Genomic DNA, 22,896 nt, shown 5'->3' on the forward strand with positions numbered 1-22,896 from the left:
TCTTTGGGGTTTGTGCTGCTCTCAATCTGCTACTCAACACTAGATCTTTAAGGAATACAGTCCAGATCATGGCACTAAAAAGCAAATACTTAGTGGGCAGACAAACATTTCAGTATGCATCAGGAGACCTGCATGGTACATTCCCAGTATAAAAGTGATCACAGGTGCAGAATACTTTGCAGGAGCAAGAAACTGAGCCAGAAGTTATACTGCCTCTCAGAATACTATTATATATAAGGGGAAAATATTGTGGCCCTGCAGTGAGACTTTCAGGAGTCAAGCAACAAAGCAGAACTTTGTAGTAATCTCTGGATTACACCCAGTGCCACATGTAATATGTGTAGAGCAGGAAAATAGGGAGGATTAAAGTGCGAATTGAAGCCTAGTGCAGGAAGGTGGGCTTCATAGTCTTGGGAGCTCAGACTAGCTTCGAGCAGGGTGGACCTATTCAAAAAAGCTCATGTTGTAGCTCAACAGAGCTGGTACCAGTGCTCTCAGAAAGAGATTCACTCAGATGTAGGAGAAATGGGAATCCAAATACAAAAACTGGAGGGGGGAATAATGTGCCTGAAAGTAGTGAATGCTGTATAGTACTACCATATCAAATAGGACTGGGTGAAGGAGGAATACAAATACACTGCGTTATCTAAAACAGTAATGAGTTGATTAAGGTTGAGTTACAAGCACAAACAGCCATGTAGAATATGATGTAGTGGCAAAGTATGGCTCTAAATATATTTTGAGGACTTGTGGATACCATGATTTACACTAAACGAGTTCAGATTTGTCATGAAATAGAAACTGGTAACAAATGCTACCTTAAGAAAGGTTTTTTGAGAAACAACTTGGTTAGCCAGATTAAATTAACCTTGATGGTTTAATTCACACTGGCAAGCACAAAAATGGATTTCTGCTAATAATTGTAAGCACTATGTTGCACAAAAGGATTTCAAGTAATAATAAAGTTTTATAATTATACTGCCAATTGAAGAAATGCACTCTATTGTTAATTTTTTTTGCCCCTTATAAAGAAAGGCCACATTATGAGATACAGCAGCATCACTAGGATGTGATTTGCTGAAACACAGGGGTTGGAAAATGAGGAAAGCTCAGCACCCAAGATCATTACTTTTCTACCTAACAGGCTAGTTGATATCTTGAAACAAAATGATTAAATATGGAAAAAGAGTAGGCATAGCAATAATTGAACGGAGGTTCAGAAGAAAGCAATAATACAAGAAAGAAAATTTGATTGAAACTTGAATCACAAAGAATCATACAGCAAGGAAACAGACCCTCTGGTCGACCAGTCCATGTTGAACATAATCCCAAACTAAACTAGTCCCAACTGCCTGCTCCTGGTTCATATCCCTCCAAACCTTTCCTATTCATTTATCCATTCAAATGTCTTTTACTCGTTCTAATTCTACCCGCATCCACCACTTCATCAGGAAGTTCATTCCACACATGAACAGCCCTCTGTAAGAAAACACTTTCCTTGTCTTCTTTAAAATCTCTACTCTCACCTTAAATGTGTGCCCTAGTCTTGAAATTACCCATCTTAGGGAAAAGAGAACCACCATTAACTCCACCTGTGCCTCTCATTACTCTATAAACTTCTTTAAAGGTCACTTCTCAACCTCCCATGCTCCAGTGAAAAGAAATCCCAGCCCATTCAGCCTTTCCTTATACTCAAACCTTCCATACCCAGCAACATCCTGGTAAATCTCTTCTGAACCCTCTCCAGCTCGATAATATCCTTCCTTTAACTGGGCGACTAGAACTAGACAGTATTGCAGAACAGGCCTCAACAATGCCCTATACAACCTCAACATAACTTCCCAACTCCTATACTCAAAAGGACTGAGCAATGAAGGCAAGCTTGTCAAATATGTCTTTTTAACCATCCTGTCTATGGGTCACACAAACTTTAAGGAATTATGTACCAGCACCGCTAGGTCCCTCTGTTCTACAGAGCTACCCAAGGCCCTACCATTAATTGTATAAGCCCTACCCTTGCATTCTGGTACAACAAACGCTTCCTTGCGTTTATCCAGACTGACCTTCATCTGCCATTTTCCAACCCATTGACCCATTTGATCAAGATCCCTTTGTATTCTTAGAAAACCTTCTTGGTTGTCTACAATGCCACCAATTTTGGTGGCATCCGCAAACTTACTAACCACGCCTTCTATATTCTCACTCAAACCATTTATATAGATGACATTCAAAAAGAGGACCCAGAAACAATCCCTGTGGAACACCGCTGTTCAGACCTCCATTCCGAAAAGCAACGCTCCACCATTACTATCTCCAGCCATTAAGTCAATTATGTATCCAATTGGCAAGCTCACCTGAATCCCATGTCACCTAACTTCACTAATTAGTCTACCAGGCAGAACCTTGTTGCAGGCTTTACTAAAATCCAAATAAACGTCTCCTCCTCTGCCATCAACCGCCTTTTTGCTAACTTCAAAAAAAAACTCAATCAAGTTTGAGAGACAATTTCTCTCACACAAAACCATGCTGACTATCTCTAATCAATTTTTGCCTCTCCCAATGTCCATAAATCCTATCTTTTATAATCACTCCAACAATTTACCCACAACCGAAGTCAGACTCACAGGTCTATAGTGCCCCGGTTTCTCCTTACAACCTTTCTTAAACAAAGGTACATTAGCCGCCCTCCAGTCATCAGGCACCTCCCCCGTAGTTATAGATGATGCAAATATTTCTGCAAGGGGTCTCACAATTTCCTCCCTTACTTCCCACAACATTCTGGGATACATTTGAGCAGGTCCTGGAGATTTAGCCACCTTTATATTCTTTAAGACCTCCCAAACTTCACCTTCTGTAATATGACCTGTTTTTAAAACAAAGTTTATTTCTTTGCTTGAGTCACTGCAAGCAATTTATTTTACACTGACCTCTTCGGATCTGAATGCCTGTTTCAGATGAGTATACTTCAAAAACCTAAATAGGAGAAAAAAGTTTCATAAATTTCATTGAGCTGTGCAAACCAGATCAAAAATACTTGTGTAGACCAATAATTTTTCCGGTTAGAATTTTTGATGATGCTCCTACCTTGCAATTGGAAGCACGTTGGAACCCGTGTACATCATTATAAAGAAAAACACACCACTAAGGTAAAGGCGAGGTAACTGTGGGTTATCTTGCATCACATGGTACAACAAGTTGGCAACTTTCTCAACCAGGATTGGATCAAAAGTAACCAACAGCTAAAATAAAAAGATGATTTAGTGAATCAATACTCAAGTATATTTAATTTTGTTCATCTCATCAGGTCAAAACAAAATGAATATAAAAAGATGGAACTGCTTGGGAAAAACTGCTGTGTACCTGAACAATGTGAGAGAGGCATGTATTGTCTGTAAGCAGCCGTTTAATTCTGGGTAGGGGTCTGATGATTGCATTGTCCTGATCCCTGAAATACAAAAAATGTTTGACATGCTTATGCATAAGTAGAGTTATTACAAACAAACACTGATACAGAACTGCCACATTACAGCATCACTTAAAAAAGTGCTTTCAATGACATGAAAATTCTTCCGTTTTCCATTGTCTTTATCTTTGGCTTTGTTATGTTAGTAGCATTGGGACACCCAGAAGTTGATGCCTATTTAACCAACTGGTTTAAAATTGATAACTAATGTGTTATTTAATTTGCCCAAAAGTAGAACTAGAACATAGAACAGTACAGGCCCTTCAGCCCACAATGTTGTGCCGACCTATTAGCCTACTCAAAGATCAAACTACCCTGCATACCCTACATTTTACTATCATCTATCATCTATGTGCCTATCGCTTAAATGTCCCTAATGTATCTGATTCCCCTACCACCACCGGCCATTCTGTGTAAAGAACCTACCTCTGACATCTTCCCTATACCTTCCTCCAATCACCTTAAAATTATGCCTCGTAATAGTCATTTCCGCCCTGGGAAAACGTCGCTGGCTATCCACTCTATCGATACCTCCCATCATCTTGTACACCTCTATCAAGTCACCTCTCGAACAGTAGCATCAATTACCAATGTTTGGCTGCATTTTTTTTTCCTGTCAAGTCACGAGCAGAGCTGGAGAATACATTGTTAATGTGTAACATAATTTTCAATTATTTTAATTTTCCTGCCCCCTCATACCTTCCAAATCTGCTTGATGGCAATCATTAATGCAGTTGCCAGCTTTTCTTTACCTATCCCCGAGAGTTTTTCTAGCATACCACTGCCTGTCTGTAAGATTTAAATCTGTCTATTTTACAACTAATGGTAATCCTCAAAAACACAACGTCCCTCCACAAACTGCAGAAGTTTCCATTCATAGACATTTCGCTAACCTGACCGAGTTCAGCTTAAAGGGATAATAATAAAATAAAGAGAAAAACACTACCATAGAAAAATCAAAATGAGACCTACTTTACAGCCATTTACCATTCCTCCCAATAAGATATACATTATGGTCCACAAATGATGATACATTTGGCCACAATTCACAGCAAATTCAGAACCCCACAGATGAAAAGACACTGGAGGTGGGACTTCGGATGGTGATGGACTTTATCATAAAAGTGCAGGCACATTTTCTCTCCTATAGAGGGGCTGAGGGCACCAGGGGTACTTCAAATGCAGCATAGCAAAACAATCAACTACAATGAAAATACATTAGCACTTCTGGCTGAAGGTGGCTAGATGCCCATTGGCAGCTGTTTCCTAAATTACAACAGCACTACCACTTCAAAAAAGTTTCATTCGGTATAAAGAGTCTTGGGATGTCTGGTGGTCATGAAGTGTAACAAATGCAACAATTTCCTTCTGATGAGTGAAATTGTTTCAATTGGTTTATCAATCATCATAACTTTTAGTATTCTAAAATCTATATTAGGTCCTGTTAACCTTCTCCTGTTCCAATAGGTTTTTGGCATAGTACCTTTAAAATTAATTTGTACGCTTCTCAAACTTTACATCTTACCAAAGAATACGGTGCTCAAAATTGCAGTCAATGCATCAACTGCGATTTAACACAATCAACTCAACATTTTCTTGCTTTCATTATTTATGCGTAAAACCCAGAAAATAATCTCAATTAATCAGTTTATACTTATTTATGCACAGCCATATTTCTGCTCCATCAAAAATATCACTTTGGGGAGTACTTAAGCACTATTACTTCACACTTATCAATAGTGACCTTCCCGGCATTTATTCCCTCTTCAGTCTCCCATATTCTTGGGAAGTTTATAACTCTGCGTACCCAATTGAATACCTTGCAATCATTTCAAATCCTCCTGTGCCTATGATCATTCATACAAGTTATTTTGATAACTAGGCCTCTGCTCTTCTAAATAAATCCTTTAAAACGAATGTCAAAACAAATGTCAAAATGAAGACACCTTCATACCTGCTGGGGTAATATTCACACATGGTAATGAGCATATTTAGAATAAGAGTAGCAAGGTCAGTTTCATTCAGCACAGCCTGCCCATGGGCTAAAAGACACCATTTTAGTTGCGGTATTGCCTGCAGTGCCCGCCAGCCATCCATGCCCTGTGCCCAACAACGAGTCTTTGGCGTCAATACACCGTTTTTCCAGAATTCTTGCATCTAGGTCAGAAAAGATATTCTTTAAAGCTGTGGCAACAGAAACACTAAATGCTAACAAGCAATGACTGAAGTTAGAGCTCATTATTTTGAAAAATAACATCCAGTTGCATGGATAATTTAGATGAGCAGGGAATGAGGGCATTGCCTTCCCAAAATCTACTAGAGCACTTCAACTGATATTGTGGTTTCCTCTTAATTGTTTCTTCAGCAGCTGATATTGGCTCAAGAGAGCAGTGAAGTCCTTTAGAACTCAAGCAGCGTTATAACCAATTTAATGCAAAGTTAATTAACAGGCCAATTAAACTTTAATCAAACAGCAAGCAATACTGTAAGTAAGTGATTGTAACAAAAAATAGCTTGGAAATGCCAATGTGTAACAATTTACCTCGAGTGCCAAAACAAGGAGAAAATGTGACTAAGAAAGAGAAATACTTCAAAGCAGTAAAACATTAAAAATGAAATTCACCTTTATTAACCAACTCAATGTTTTCCTGTAAATGTGCTTTTTTTGCTAAAATATCCATGAAAAATTAAATTATAAATACTGGAACAAGAAATTTCTCAGCTGGTTCAATTTTGTTGCAACTAATGCTGAAGGGAGCCAAGTACTTTTGGTCACACATGGTGTTAGGTCAGGAATCAATTCATTCACTTTCAAAACTAGTGCAGCAACATGTATTTTGAATTATATACAGAACTATCCAATGTACTTTGAAGATGTAAAGAACTTAACCAGTGTTAAGCTTTGAGAATATGACTATAGTCACATTCAGTCATGGCACACGTCTGAGAGATCAGTAAAACACACCTCTTCAAAGCTATAAGGACCAAGTCTCTCTTTGTCAGCATTTCCAAAGTACCATTCTTTTTCACTGTCTCTCTTCATATCTGGTGATGCTTCAATAACATTGCTCTGAAAATAAACATAACCAGCATGATTTCTCAAACATTTCAAACATTCTCAAAGCATGTTTGCAAATGAACCAATCATGCATACCTGCAATGGAACAGTAGCTCTGCTTGTATGAAGATGTGCAAGAGTAAGCAAATCCACAAGGATTCTAACTCCACTGGAATCCATGATTTCCTTAACATTTTTCTGCAAATTACAATTTCCTGATGTTCAATTCAATGGTTTGGATGACACTGATTATTTAGTTCAGTCACACAACATCACATCAAATAAGTATTTAACCAACTTGCACAAAAAAGGTGTTTAATAAAAACAGTGAGCCAGGCAACATTTTGAAACTTAGATACTTTCTCACCTTGTTAAGAATCAGTTTGTTTAGGAAAAGAATTAGTCGGTCTCTCTCCAGTTTGTCTGTACACTGCAAAACACAAGATCATTGTTGGCTGTAATTTATTGTGGATGAAATCTTGATCAACACTTCAATAAAGCCTAATGGAAGGATTAGGTCCTGACAATTACTTTGAATAAAGCATCACTAAAATGGCTGCTCAGTTTATAATTGTTCTGTTACTCAATGTTCACAAACTGAGCAAAATGAGCAGCTCAGCTTAAATTTAGGAAACAATATTCCTTGCCCAAGCAGGAGTTGGCTAGGTTAGTTTCTAACTCAAACTGCGGATTACATCAATTAATAATTAATTTTAATTATACACTTTATCACATGGATGTTCAACAACAAAGACTTGGGAGGAGAACAATTAGCACTCATACATGCAGTGACAACAAAACAGCTTCAAAAACATATCAAAGTCCTATCATATGGTGACAATAATATAACTAATAAAACTTACCAGAACCAGGGGAGGGTTGGGAGCCGGGGTGATGAAAGTCAAGATTTATACAGAAGTCTATTTATGGAATTCAATGCACTTAAAATTAATTGACGTACTAAAGACAAATATTTAGGACCATGAGGGGTGGTCAGTTTAAATAAGCACTTGGATCATTGTTTGCTTCCCTCCCAAAAACATGAACACCCATCATTTCAACTGTCACTTTCACTGCAGAGTAACAGGGTTTGAGCTCCTGTTTCTTTTATTCTTCATATTCAATATTTCTGAAGCATCAAATGAAATTTAGAGACCATCCTGAGACTTCCTTATTTCTAAGATTATTGCTAAGAAAATTAGTTTCATTAGCTTCAGCTCTGACAGTTGGAATGATTCTAAGCATAACAGAAAGGGTAGGTACTTAATAAGGGCCCAGCTACAACTCAAATTTCCTGGTTTTGCATGGCTGAAGCTCAAGAATCTTGTTTGCCAATGTTGTCATGAAACACATCCAGATAACTTCATCTGAGATAGTAGGAACTGCAGATGCTGGAGAATCTGAGATAACAAGGTGTAGAGCTGGATGAACACAGCAGGCCAAGCAGCAGAGGAGCAGGAAAGACCCTTCTGAAGAGTCTAGGCCTGAAACATCAGCTTTCCTGCTCGGCCTGCGGTGTTCATCCAGCTCTACACCTGGTTATCTCTTAACTTCATCTACTGAACTAGGTTTTGGCTTAATCCAGATAAGGTGTCCAGCCTGAAGATTCACTTCTCATATTTAATCTGAATACAAAAACCCAGCAAAACGAAATTCTCCAGCTGAAAGTAGAATGAATGGTTGTTAGCATTAGCCACGTGCTCAGAATGCAAATTGTCATCAGATGACAAGCGCAGAACTCATGGGAAAGCCAAACATTCCAGCCATATTCCACTCAAATGTCTTCAAAGTATCACTCAAGTTTTTTGGTTTTCTTTTGTCTGATCTTGGTAGAATATGAGGAGAGGGGAACAAAATAAGCCATTGCTGTATTGATTGATGACGTTCTCCATTTCAGCCTGTAGACCAAGGAGAGCTAATAGATGTTATCTACCTCGACTTCAAGGCGGCCTTTGACATGGTGCCGCACAGGAGGTTGCCGAGTAAGATAAGGGCCCATGGTGTTAGAGGCAGGGTGCTAGCATGGATAGAAAATTGGCTGTCTGGCAGAAAGCAGAGTGTGGGGTTAAAAGGGTCTTTCTCGGGATAGCAGCCAGTGACAAATGTTGTTCCACAATGGTCAGTGTTAGGATGATGAAGGAGCTGAGGGCATTCCAGTTAAGTTTGCAGACGATACAAAGATAGGTAGAAGGACAGGTAGTATAGAGGCAGCGGTGAGGCTGCAGAAGGATTTGGACAGGTTAGAAGAGTGGGCAAAGAAGTGGCAGATGGAGTAGAACGTGGGAAAGTGCAAGGTCATGCACTTTGGTAAGAAGAATAGAAGCATGGGCTATTTTCTAAATGGGGAGAAAATTCAGAAGTCTGAAGTGCAAAGAGACTTGGGAGTTCTAGTCCACGATTCTCTCAAGGTAAACTTGTAGGTTGAGTCAGTAGTCAGGAAGGCAAATGCAATGTTGGCATTTATTTTGAGGGGACTTGATTATAAAAGCAGGGATGTACTTCTGGAGGTTCTATAAGGCTCTGGCCAGGCCACATTTGGATTACTGTGCGCCGTCCAACTTGCATTACTAATAAATTCACTTTGTAAAATAAGGCTTCATTCACTCAGCACTTCAGCCACCAGACTAGAAGTGGTTAGTAAATCAGTATATTAAAAAAGGCTAAAGTTTCAGCTGAGTCAGTTGAAAATGCCCAATTCGAAAAACAAAACCCACAAGGAATTGCATTGGATTTTTTCTTCTAGTGCTGAAAGCACGTCTCTTCCAGTCATTTCAAATTCACATAATTGAACACACTAGACAGAGCAGCATACCATGGATGTTAATTCATGCTGTTTGGAAGCTGGCTCCCTGAAAAATATCACTTAAAATGTTCTAAACTCTGTGGACCTGTGGCCACTTAAAGCTCTGCTACTCAATTCACACCTAGTCCAGTTCTTTCATGATCCCTGTACTCTCACTAACCCAAATCCCAGACATGCAAAGTCTTCATTTTAAATTTCTTATCCTTGTTTTCAAATGTCTCCATACCCTCACCCCTCTCAACCTGTAATCTGATCCAACACCACAATCCTCGGACATATCTGCACTCCTCCAATCCGATATCCTGTACATCCACAATCTTAATTACTTCAACACAGTGGTGGCCATACCTTCATTTGTCTAGGCCCGAGATCTGGGGTATCCTCTCTACTCCTCTCCCCACCTATAAAGGCACAAAAACCACTTTGACCAAGCTTTAGGTCATCAGACCAAATATCTCATTTGGTTTGCTGTCATACTTGGTTTTGTAATTGTCCTGTGAAGCACTTCATTGATGCTTAATTATGGCAAAGCCACTATATAAATAGGTTTTGAATGAAACTCTGCCATCGCACAACAAGGGAGCCAATGGCCTAGTGGCATTATCGCTGGACCGTTAATCCAGAGAGCCAGATAGCGTCCTTGGGACCCAGGTTCAAATCCCACCATGGCAGATGGTGGAATTTGAAGTCAATAAATAAAGAATTTAATGAGGACCATGAATCGCTTGTCGGAAAAACCCATCTGGTTCACCCAATGTCCTTTAGGGAAGGAAACTGCCATCTTTACCTGGTCTGGCCTACATGTGACTTCAGACCCACAGCAATGTGGTTGACTCTTAACTGCCCAGGGACAGGCAATAAATGCTGCCTAGCCAGCAACGCCCTCATCCCGTGAACGAATTTTAAAAAAACTAGCCTAGTGCCAAATGTACATTACCACTTGGGGGTGGGGTGGGGATGGGAATCTTTTTCTCTTCAACAACTGACAAATGCTGGAAACATTCAGCAGGTCAGGCAGCAAATGCAGAGAAAAGCATTCAATTCATTGACCATTCATCACACCCAAAATGCCACAGATTTCCCAGCTAAGCATATTAAGAGTCAGGAAAACAAAAGACAGAGGTTTGAGATGGGTTGGAGAGAAAATATAACTAAATGGTTGTGTTGACAGTGCAAAAGTAAAGTTGGTAAATGAGGTTTCTACAAAACCAAAGAAGGGGTCCAAATTCCATTCTGATCTCTCAATCTAATGCTATTCAAGAGAAAGTTCACTGCAAGCTACACAGGCAGCAACCCATCTTTCTTAAACACTACAGCCTTCTGCAACGACAGCATTGAATTTAACAACTTTAAGCCTTTAACCACCCATTTTCTCTCAGAAATCACCAGCTGATAATGGAGGTTCATGACACCAGATCTGCAGAATGGAAGACGTGCAGATAGCTATTTGGGTGGCCTACAGTCCCAGCGGTCTACTCAGCTTTCTTCTGTCACATTTCTGCTCATGGTTGCTTTTCTACCTATGCCACATTTCCCATGGTCATTTCCACTTATTAGACAGCTAGTAGACCTCCTTTGGATCTATCAGTTCTTCTCCAACTGTATTTGCAGTGAAGCAGTTCATCTCTAGTATATTCCGATGATAGGTAGGTGACCTGAACAGCTAACTTACTTGCTCTCTCCACAGACCTTACTCAGAGTATTTGGTGTTAATTCAGATTTCCAGTATCAATAGCACTTTTTTTGAAGTTTGGTCAGACACTATCTTTGGTATTTAAAAAGGTACGAAATATCACAGTCTTTTTCTTTAAAAAAAATTACCAAGGCAAAGATAAGTGCGTCTTTATGATACAGCACATATTGCCAGCGATATAACTTGTACCAGACTGGCTCATGACATTTAAAGTGAATAAGGCTTCACTGAACAGTGTTGCACTAACTTGGACTTCAATTATCTGACAGTGGAGGACTCACTGTGACACAAATCACGTAGCTCAAGATCAAATCATCTTCCCTGACTAGTCAACATGGAATAGGATTCACCTGTGAAAGAACGCAAGACAGAGGAGGAATAGGCCATTTGGCCTTTTGAGCTGTTTTGCCATTCAATGAGATCATGCTGATCATCTATGTCAACACCACCTGCCTGCCATACTTTTATGCCCTCTAAATGTACACAAATCTATCAACTTCAATCTTGAATTATGCTTAACAGCAAAGCATCCAGACCCAGCAGAATTCCAAATTCAGACACCTTTGAAGTGAAGGAATTCCCTCTTATCTCAACCCTAAATGTTAAAGACTTATTCAGAGTCTGGGAACCCAGAGGACAAAACATCAACTACCCTGCATGAACTGGCTGTGACAACCTACCCACTCTGACTTGACAGTCTGTGCCCCATTTGCTACACAGCGGGTGACATACCCCAGGGAACACAGGCCAAAGCTGCCCTTGGGGCAACTCATTTCCTTTGGCACCATTTCAATCATTCACTTTCAAGCCAACTGAAACTTCTGCTTGCTTAAGAGCCCCAGGCATCTCTGGATCACTTGATAATTTCTGCCTAATGCATAAAAAAAGGTGCACATGCCAGGACACCATTTGGTGCATAGCATGAAATTCCCACAGCTATGAAATTCCCTTGTTGACAGCACCCACCTCCTCACACTCACACCCACAGACCTCTGCCTTCTTGAATTGACGTTAACTAGCACCTATAAGGGCAATCATGGGTGGACAATAAATGCTGACCTAGCCAGCAATACCTATATCCCATGATCAAATTTTCTAAAATCAGTCTACATCAGAATTTAAAACACAAAAGTTCTCAGTCTATGAAGTTGATTACAAAGTCAGAAGCCATTTGCAGATACAAAATTCAGAACAGGGCTCCTCTGTGCAAGGGGAAAACAAATAAGCCAGTGTTAAACCAATACAAAACAAAGCTATTTAAAGGGACAGTAGAAATGTTAGAGTCACCATAGCCATACCAGACTATAAGGCTGCTCTCTGGTTAAAGACAGACTGAATAGCTGTAGGTTAATCGGAGTGTCACCATGCCTCAGGCAAGGGGAGAGGTTGAAGAGGACAGTCCTTCATGGTAAACTCAACCCGTGGGGGAGTTGAACGCACGCTGTTGGCATCACGAAGCTAACTGACCCTTTAGTTATCTGGGTGGTACCCTACTTTTTTTTTTATAAATTCTTTCATGGGATATGGGCACCACTGGCTGAGCCAGTATTAGCCATCCCTAACCCCAGTGGCCAGTTAAGAGTCAACCACATTACTGTGGGTCTGAAGTCACGGGTGCCTGAAGAACATTAGTGAATCAGATGGGATTTTCCTGAAAAATCAAAAATGGATTCATTGGACTCAATTTCAGATTTTTATTGCATTCAAATTCCATCATCTGCCATGACAGGATTTGAAGCCAGATCCCCAGAACATTACCTGGACCTTTGGATTTACAGTCTAGCGATAATACTATAGTCCATTGCCACCCAACTGTATGCTTAAATAGGTAAGAGTTTCCATGATGGTGCAATTGGTTGAATTCCAATTCCTTCAGCATAAACTCTACAGCTTCCTAGCAACAGGGTAACTAGCACGGACATTTCCAAATACTGTCACGCAGAGAAAAAAATGGTTAGGTTAGATTAGATTAAATTTCTGCACAAAGAATCTAAGAAAACAGGAACAGGGAGAGGCCACTTGGTTAAAAAACCTCAATTCCTTTTGTTACAAAATACATTTGAATCATGAACTAAATATATCAATGATTTTCACTGACATCTTAGGAGCCAAAGTATACTTATAAATAAAGAAGTTATAGATATCTTGCTGGTACCAGTATCTTTGTTTTCATCCTCTTTCAACAACAGGATGTGAATAATAACCTCCAATTTTAATTTCATCTAAATGGAATTGTATCTAACCTGAACAAAAAGGTGTTTTGTGAAGAGTCAGACCACAGAGTGATTAAGTAGTAGCCAGCATGTCCAAACGCATAGTAAAAAGGGGCAGCCTTTAAAACATACACAAGTCATCCCACCACACATGGAGGGAAACATTCAAATAAATTCCTTGATAAACAGCTAAAATAAACCCAGTTCAAAAGAAGTTTTGATATCATTTTGCAAAGTGTATAACATATTAACAACTTCAAAAGTTATTTTTTAGTTGCAAAGTTCTAACATAACGAAATAAAATTGGTCCAATGTAATCCTCAGGAGCATAGTTCTGGCAGGAAGAAAATCAAGTCTGAAATTCCAAGACTAGAACAACCTGTGTCTTAAATGCTACTGCAATGAAAATACTGAATTGGTACCATTGAGAAAATTAGGTTCCATACGCAGCATGTCTAAGAGATGCGCTAAGCTAACAAGAACAAAGTTCAAAAGATTTGTTGTGCTCACCCTTTCCAGCATTCCAACAATGTATTTAGTATCACTGAATGGTCCTATCTCCTCATAGCATTTGCCGTAAACAATGGTCAAAGCTTGTAAACATAAACACTTCATATTCACTTTAGGGGTAAGCAAGAAGCGATGATACAACTCATTGAAAAATTCATACCTGCAATAAATGCACACATTGAAACAAGGTATAAAAGGGAGAAACATAATTAAACAAAGAAATTTGTTACAGGAATTCAGGCTTACGATCTCTTGATTGTACTCGTCTCTTCATTTTCACCTTCCTCCAACAATAGGCGTAGATAATAATCTCCAATTTTGATTTCATCTGCAAGGCACTCATACCTAACCTGAACAAAAGGTGAAAGAGAGTTGAAAATCTCCATAGAAACGAAAATTAGCAGCATCACTCTGCAGTAGCTGACAAATCAGACGTCACAAAATGGATTCTTCCAAGGAAGATAGCACACAAGAAAACAAAACAAGCAAAGCCAAAACCAAAAAATGGGCAAAACGACAAAAACAAGCAAAACCACAGACAAAATTAACAGAAGTATAAACAAGCAAAAAATAAAAATGGGCAATAGCATTACAGCCTTCATAGGAAAATTCTGGGCACTTAGTTTTAGCTGGTCAGTGTAATAAGTTTTCTTCAGTTTTAGTAGAAACCTACCAAATAATGCTAAAAGTTCAAAATCAAGCCAAAGTGTTGATTTTATTTTGTGAGCTTTTAAATATTCAAGCAGACAAAGTTTTAAAAAAAAAAAAAAAAAAAAATCCCAGCTGGTATTAATACTCAATAAGTCAGATCCCAGAGGTTTGTTAGCTCCTCATGGATGATTGTTAATATTGTGGAGATCAGTTACTGAACACATTCCTAAGAAGCTGTCGATGCCAGTTTTAACTAAGAATACAGCATTAAACAAAGTTCTAAAAAAGACTATGAACTATATTACATTGGGCAAGGGGAGGTTTAAAAATATTCTAGAAATATCAAAAAAAAAAGACTCTCATTATTCCTTTCATTCCAGCAAGATCCTCAAAGACCCAGATGTTAGTGAAGACACCACGTCCACACTGAATTTCCTTGCTCAGATTCAAGATGGGACAGCTACAACATTGTTTCTTTCCACAAATCTGTGCAGTCACCAGAAACTCATCTTATTCATCCGATCTCTCCCCAAGACATTGAAAACAAACTGCAAACTAAATTTACTATCGTGCAAGGTTCATGATGTATTATATGGAAGTTTGGGTTTCAGATTGGGCAGTATCATGTATAGATTTAAGTTTGATTTGTATTTCTATAATGTGAGTTAAGGAAGGGAGGACAAATTATCATTTAGGGTTGAGTGGCTCTAGCATGTCTGGAACTCATTTACATATCTTTTGAATGAGGCTTTAAAAATATTTAGAAAAAAAAAGGTAGAAGAGAGGGAAGGAAATGGACTGTTGCCAAGACAGAGACAATAAGGGGGTGGTTTAACGTCAGCAAGACAAAACTTCAAAATTAGAAGGTTGGGGAAGAGAAACTTAAGGAACTCATATTGAGAAAGAAATAAATAAATAAATAAATAAATAAACTGATAACACAGCACACTTAAGGGTCTCCGGAAGAAACATTGCCCAAAGATAGCAGTGAATAAAGTTGTTAGCCAGAAACAAACCAAGTACAGCCATGCCAACTGAAAAAGGAACCTTTAAAGTGGAAGCAGGGCAACCCTTCACTGAGTTTCAAGAATCTGTAAGGTTGAGGGTAAAAAGGGTGGAATCTTTATTTTTGATATTTGTAATAAGACACATTTCATCTGGTTCTTCTATAGCCGCTTAGAAAAATTCTCCTTTTGTGTTAAAGGAACTTCAATATTCTTGTATTAAAAGTATATGGACAGCCTCTTGTCTATATGCTTACAGACTACCATGGTATCCAAACTGCAAATATAAAACTTAGTCAAACAAGTCAGGTTCCACTCTGGAATCTGTCTTGGTCAGTATCATCAGCCGGGATCGTAACTATGCAATCCATTTCAGAACAAATTCACAAGTTCCCTGTTTTCATTTTTCTGCAATGTTTTACACTCTGACACACATACTGACCTGACCAACTCTCTGCATTTCTCGTTATGCAATTGGACTCCTGTTGCTGAGAAATAGGAGTTTCTTTTCCCCCCCTTTACTTTTGCTGAAACTTCATTAAAATGTATGCGAACAAACAGACCTCTAAAACTTCTTGCACAAGCCCAAGAACACAAAAATGAAACTAAACCAAGTCTCCTTTTCTTAGCACAAGATGCAAATTAAGCTTGAAGTCAGTTGTTCTTAACCCTTCATAGTAACAAATTATACCTTAAGAATGTTCTTGTTGATTCTCAAGACAAATCATAAGCACAATTGTGGAACAAACCATGGCAAAGGCAAATCCGGGAATTAGAGGATTAGATTTCAATTCCAAACAATATTAAAAACTGGTTAGTTACAGTAGAATCCAATTCAGCTTCAAATCATGACTAGCTAGTAATGTATTTGGAAGAAAAAAAAAAGAGATGCAATATAAATTAAATGGTATAAAAAGGAATATAACAGACACCTGGACATTTAAGCACATATATTTGAAGGTGGTAGGATAAAGTTGAAAAACATACAAGATTCCACACTTTATAAATGACAGGTATAATTTGCATGCTTCATCTGGAAGAAATGGGTACAATCTTTTGCCTCATGGAGAAAGGCTAACACGCCGACTTTTTTTTTTAAAAAAGGGGCGGGGGGAAACCAGTTTTACAGTATGTGTCTTTTCTCCCCCAAAGCTTTACACACAAGGACCCAAGTTAAGCACGTAAGGGGTAAGCAAGGTATATCACATTTGACATGATTTAGTTGATTGGTACAATCTAACGATTTGGTGTTGCCCTTCAACTGTCAAAATCCAGCATGTAACTAATTAGAAAACTAAGATGTGAAGCAGCTGTTATCTGGAGGTCAGTTACGAGAACACATTCCTACAGCCAAAGCTGCATACTAAGCATCAGCTCACTTCTAAGTGAGAGTTCAAACCCTATTCCAAAACTGAAGCTAACCCATCAATGCAGTACGGAGGAGTGTTACATTGCCAAATGGTACAGTAAGGCATAAAGCAGCTAATTTAAGATGACAGACCTGTTCTACTGCTGATCAATAACCCTTCAACTAATAGAAACAAACTTTCCCAAGGCAGTTTTGTATATTGGTCTCGGGTGAAAAATACTCTCAGCCACAGCTGTTTGAGGCAAGATGTAACTTTGCTGCTATCACACATTGTGATTTGAAAGCCAATGTCTATAATGTGAGAACCATTCCAAAAATTCAGTCTAGTCCAGTTTCTTTCCTAGACGTACCAATCTTATCAAAGCCCCACATTCTGGACACAATTAAACTGGTTTTCTGAGGCCACAGCTCATATAATACCTGGTCAGACGCATTGCATTTGTTTTCCTGATGCAATGTGTGGGTGGTCAGATAATAGAAGAAAAATTTAGACCGAGTTGCATATTGGTAACAGTAGTCAAAATCTGTCCAGTATAAAACATTTTAATATATTCATTCATGGGTGTGGGATTACCGGCTATGCCAGCATTAATTGCCCGTCCCCGATTGCTCTGAAGAAAGTTGGAAGTCCATCACATTGCTGTGGGTTTGATATCACATGGGCCAGACCAAATCAGCGTAGCAAATTTCCTTCCCTAAACAGGACATTAACGAACCAGATGGGTTTTTACAACAAATCAAAAGCGATTAGTGTCACTATTAGGTTAGCTTTTTATTCCAGACTTCTACAGAGTTCAAATGTCACCACCTGCCATGATGGGGTTCAAACTCTTACCTCAGAATATTAACCAGGGTTAATATTAACTAAATTTTGGTTAAGATTGATAGAAAGAATAAAATGAACAATTGCATTTAATAACTTCAGCTAGAAAATCAATTTCTCTTACTTCAAATTCCTGGTGATTCCAAGAAATAACACTAGCAATTCCCAATTCCTTGTCAATGTTAAAAGCCCTTATTTCTGCTTCAAATGCATCTCTTAATTCTTCTCTTGTTTTGTAATTCCAGATTAAGTTAGATTTGGCATGATCCATCTGAAATCTGAAAAATCAAGAAAAGCTTTTATTTCAATTTGTTTAATAAAGTTATGAAAATTAGAATATTAACTATACTTGGACATCATTTCCTATAACTAAGCTAAGCTATCAAAAATAAGCTAATTATAGACATGAAATACTTCCCCATGTCTGTGTGTTAAATCGAAGACTCTGAACAAAGTTATTTGACATATCCTTCTTATTCTTTAGTTAGATTCAGTACTCATGGTTAAGCTATTACGATCCAAAAATTAAAAAAAAAAGCCTGTTATGAACCACAATTTTCTTCAATATGTGCCCATCAAGTATTTTCAGTTTTGAACAAAATAAAACAGAAGCAGCGTGGCTGAGTTATTCAATACATTAGTAAAGTTCAAGTATGCCTGAAGGATCTTAAAAGCTCCTTGTAAAATAACCTGCAAGATAAAGTTATCAGAAATATATTTCTTCCAGAAAAGTTTAGTTTCACTACTGACAGTACATCAGCACAAGACAAATGCGGTCCATAGCCAAACACGTTCATATGCAACAAAAACAAATTGCTGGAAAAGCTCAGCAGGTCTGGCAGCATCTATAGACAGAAATCAGAGTTAACGTTTCAGGTCGACGCCACTTGACCCAAGAAGTTAGCTCTGATTTTTCTCTACAGATGACACCAGACTTGAACTTTTCCAGCAATTTCTGTTCTTGTTTTTGATTTACAGCATCTACACGGTTCTTTCGGTTTTTATTAAATTCATACGCAACCCATTAATTCACGAAAAGGCATCCAGATGAGCACACTGCAGTATTAGCCACAGCTTCCTGAGAGGAGTGAGAAAGCAAAACAGCAGACGTTTCAACTACTACTCATTCCTAATACATGGAGGGAAATGAAAGTTACAGTTTGAAATATAAGCATGTTTTACTTGTAGTAAAAGAGGTCCCAGTTTGCTTCTATTTTAATCCTTTGTCGCCTTTTTCTTAGAACAACTGGTTTTTGGTTGGCATTCTATAAATCAAAGAAGGAAATTGGCGTTAAATCATTGGTTAAAACAATATTGATACATGCAAGTTTACAACTACTCATGAGGCAGATAACAATAGAATTCAGCTCTAATTCTCCAATTTGGGTGCTTAATGCTTATACAATTGAGGTTATATTTTGAAAGTGTTTCTCAGTAAGAACGTTATGATTAACTTACCATAACCTTAAAAAAAAAGTGAAATTCTGGATGTGGAATCTGAAAATAAAGCCTCTAAGGATTGTTAAATAAAGGTTTTAGAATTTGCAATGTCTGTGTGTTAAATCAAAGACTTTGAACAATCAAAGTTATTTGACGTATTATCCTTCTTACACTAAGATTCAGGACTCATTATTAAGCTATTACCATCCAAAAGAAAGAAAAAGCTTGTTGCGAACCACAGTTTTCCTCAATACATGCCCATCAAGTATTTTCAGTTTTGTAAAAAATAAAACAGAAACAGGGTGGCTGAGTATTTGGGTAATGCAGCTGATCTTAAAGATAAGATGGAATGGTAAAATATCAATTTGGTCTAGTTAATGTTGAGGTGACAGATGTTAAAGAAATATCTGTGGATATTATGTACCTGGACTTCCAGAAGGCATTCGATAAAGTTGCGCATAAGATATTAAAGACAAAAAAGCATGCATAGAATTGCAGACATGCCTCTATAAAAAGGGACAGGGAATTGGCTAAGAGATAGGAGACAGTATGGATAATGGGTATTCACAAACTGGCAGTATTTGATCAGTAGTGATGCTGGGGTCTTTGCTGGGACTTCAACTTCTCTATTTATTCTTAATTATAAATGATAAAAGAAGAAATAGAATTATACATCCAAGATTGCTGACTATATAAAGAGACGTGACACAGTAAACAGTATAAAGCAATAGAACATTGACAGGGAAGATACATTGACTAGGTGAAACTGTGACAATTGAAGGTTAATGTGGGTATGTGTGAAGTCACCCCCCTCTTACTTTAAGAAAACATTTTAAAAAGATGAAAAAGTAGGAACTGTGGGAGAGCAGATAAATTCAAGGAATTCAAATACAAAAAAAAAAATCCTTCATAAGCGAAAAAAAAACTTAATGAAATTTATGCCTCTTATTCTACGGGGTCTCAACACACAAAGGAAGTTATGTCACATCTATACAAAAAGTTTGTTTAGACCTCACCCAGAGCACTGCACCTTAAGGACAAGATATTAAATTGGGGAAATATAGATTCGCCTGAATGATACCTAGGCCAGAAGAGCAAAATGAGAATGGGCTGCTTATGGTAAACCTACATTCACTTCAGTGGTTATTCTAGTATAGGAATCAGTGGTTTTATGATGAAGGTAGTTGATAGCCTGTCTCCATCTGTTCTATTTCCTCAGGTAGGTTAAGTCTAGAAAAGGGGTTATAACCCTTTAAATTACACTAGGCCATTTAGTAATTCTACAGGGGCACTTCTTCACTTGAGGGGTAGTGAAATCTGAAACTCCTTCCTCCAAGATGTTGTCGAGACTATGTCCGAAAACTTTAAAGCAGGAATTGGAATTGTTCAGCAATGGGTATTTAGAAAATCAAAGCAGTAAGTGGAGTTAAGATTCAGATTAACCATAATTTGATTGAATGAGTCAAGCAAGTTAAAAGATCTGATAGATTGGTCTGCATCCCAAGACATTAAAGGAATCTAAGGAATTACAGAATGAAAAACAGAAAGGTTAAAAGTTCAAAAGAACGAAGACCCTAACCATGTCAATTCAACATGCTTATTTATTCAAGCTCCAGATACAACCACAGTTCAATTTTCTTTCTGGAGAAGCAGCAAACACTAGGAACTTGATATTAAGATTATTTTAGAGCTTAAAGTGTTCTTTGCCTTATACTGTCAGATCAAGGCTGCTTGACAAATGCCTACAAGTAATTGAGGTAGAGTTTCCACCGTTATTCTGGGTTATTTGGTACCAAAGGATCAAAATCAATGTAATTCATGCAACTGATTTGTGAAACTTTTAACCAACTACATTTAGTGCAACACAAATTTCTGCCAGTTTAGAAAAGTCAGTCCTGTCTACTGAAAACTACTAGAATGATTTATTCACCACTAGCAGATTACATTATATGCACTCATTTTCAGACAAATTAGGTGGCTATAAATTTAGATTTTCTTTGGATACAGTGCACAATTTAATAGCTTTAGAACGCAATGTTTAAATATTACAAAAAACTGACCACGATAGTCCAAAACATCTGGTAAACATTTGTGCATTTTGTGAAGTTGACTTGCAGCCATTTAAAATCAGGTTACTCAAGTATTAATGACTGATTAAAAATGCCTTACATTGTGAAAATTCATCTTCAGCTGTAGTAAATCCAATTGCACCAAGTTATCACACAAATATTTCAAGCAATGCTTTTAAAAAAATGTAAGGGGAACAAAACACTTCTAAATTATTGCAATTACCCACCAGATTAGCAAGTGTGCTGAAAGCAGAAATTATTTATTTATATTATGCATTTAAATCAGCACACCGTTCCATGTTATAGCATAAGGCAAAGACAAATCAAATCCCAACATGAGATGCTGAATGCAACTGCTACACCAGGTACTGAAAATGCAGAATTGATGTAGCACTGAAGCGTGATAAGATGAATTTCATAGTGCAGAGGCAAAGGTGCTCAAATGCTGTGCTATTACTGATAGAGTTGAATGGACAAGGTGTGTGTCACCATCAACCAGGTGTCAAACATTGACATGGATGAGGACATTGACCCACAGACTGAAGAGGTAGGGTCGCATTTGACCATGCAGCCACAGATAAATTAGGTAGAAATAAAATAGTTCAAATGCAGTTAATATGACATCAGCTTAGTCACATGCTCTTTAATCTCCCTATAACAGATGTAACTATCGCCAATTGGACCTTCTATTGGTCCTGAGTATAGCCCTTTTTTTGGAGGAGGGGGATCCATCAAACGGACTTAGAACACATGCCCAGAATCTTTCCAGTGTCAGGATACAAAGTATCTAATCCATAATGCTCACTGGAATTTTTTTTTTTTTGTTAAGTTGTCAGTCTTGCTAGCCTGTCCTGAGTGAGGGCAACATATTTCTTAATGAAAGGATCCAATTTAGAAGAGGAAGCAAAGTCAGCATTTTCAGTATCAGATCCTCGTCTACTCTCCAGCAGCCGTTTCCTATGCTGCATGTTTCACAAAATAAAACAATTGCTATGACAGGGACAGCTTCTTTACAAAATCATTACCAATGTAGGTAAAAAAAGTGCATTGGATCATCCAGCTTAACCTTTAGCAAAACCTAGGTCAACGTACAGAAAAGCAACTACACCAAGTACAGGCGCATTAAGTCAACATGCATAACTATACACCAACAAAAAGCAACTCTTACTTACCAAATTATTCCTGTCCTGCTTTTGAATCAATAGCAACAACGGCGTGAGAAAAAAAAAGGTAAAAAACTTAGAGCAAAGTGAAACTAAATTTTCTAGAAAGCAATGGTCAGCACTTTATTAATACAAATTGAGAAAAAAAACACTGACTATATGAACAATTCAATAGATTATAATAGCCGATCATTCTCTGGGGAGAAGAAATGCATTCCCCCTCCATCTTATATGGCAGTTTTATATAGTTAAAAATTTATATAAAACCATTAAACTTCAATCCTGAAATATACTTGTTATAAAATAGTTTACAAAAGATTACATCATTCTTTTACATTACTAAAGACAATGTCTGTTTAAATTGTGCCGTGTTTCATCTTGTAATCTGTTCATATGATGCCCCTGTCGCAATAATATTTGAACTGAAATGGTAGTTTGAATCTTACCATGCAAGAGGCCATATAACCTTTGTTAGTGTCAGTTCTTTGAAACAGCAATCCAAATAGTACCCTGCGCCCTGCACTTTCCCCACTGACAATCTTTCCTTTTCAAACATATATACCCAACTCCCTATAGAAAGGGGCAATTGAATCTGCATCCAGTGTATTTCAATTCCACATTCCCATCTACTCAATAG

General features: G+C 37.9%; 2 protein-coding genes across 3 annotated transcripts in view; one reads left to right on the forward strand and one right to left on the reverse strand.

Moving 5' to 3' along the window:
• Positions 1-22,287, reverse strand: part of LOC109911213 (dnaJ homolog subfamily C member 13) — a 71,915-nt gene extending 49,628 nt beyond the window's left edge. The window contains exons 1-12 of the mRNA XM_048610279.1: positions 22,269-22,287; positions 18,770-18,852; positions 17,712-17,865; positions 13,987-14,090; positions 13,741-13,900; positions 6,889-6,951; positions 6,618-6,719; positions 6,429-6,533; positions 5,418-5,620; positions 3,361-3,445; positions 3,085-3,239; positions 2,928-2,973 (exon numbers count right to left, since the gene is read on the reverse strand). Coding sequence (XP_048466236.1) covers positions 2,928-2,973; positions 3,085-3,239; positions 3,361-3,445; positions 5,418-5,620; positions 6,429-6,533; positions 6,618-6,719; positions 6,889-6,951; positions 13,741-13,900; positions 13,987-14,090; positions 17,712-17,858 — 1,170 coding nt within the window. The 5' untranslated portion in view covers positions 17,859-17,865; positions 18,770-18,852; positions 22,269-22,287. The remainder of the gene's footprint in view (positions 1-2,927; positions 2,974-3,084; positions 3,240-3,360; positions 3,446-5,417; positions 5,621-6,428; positions 6,534-6,617; positions 6,720-6,888; positions 6,952-13,740; positions 13,901-13,986; positions 14,091-17,711; positions 17,866-18,769; positions 18,853-22,268) is intronic.
• The window catches only part of ripk1l (receptor (TNFRSF)-interacting serine-threonine kinase 1, like), a 171,643-nt gene that overhangs the window by 115,069 nt on the left and 33,678 nt on the right, over positions 1-22,896 (forward strand). The gene's annotated exons all lie outside the window — the stretch shown is intronic.

This window comes from Rhincodon typus, chromosome 2 (genome assembly GCF_021869965.1).
Source record: "Rhincodon typus isolate 14 chromosome 2, sRhiTyp1.1, whole genome shotgun sequence".
NCBI classification, from domain to species: Eukaryota; Metazoa; Chordata; class Chondrichthyes; order Orectolobiformes; family Rhincodontidae; genus Rhincodon; species Rhincodon typus.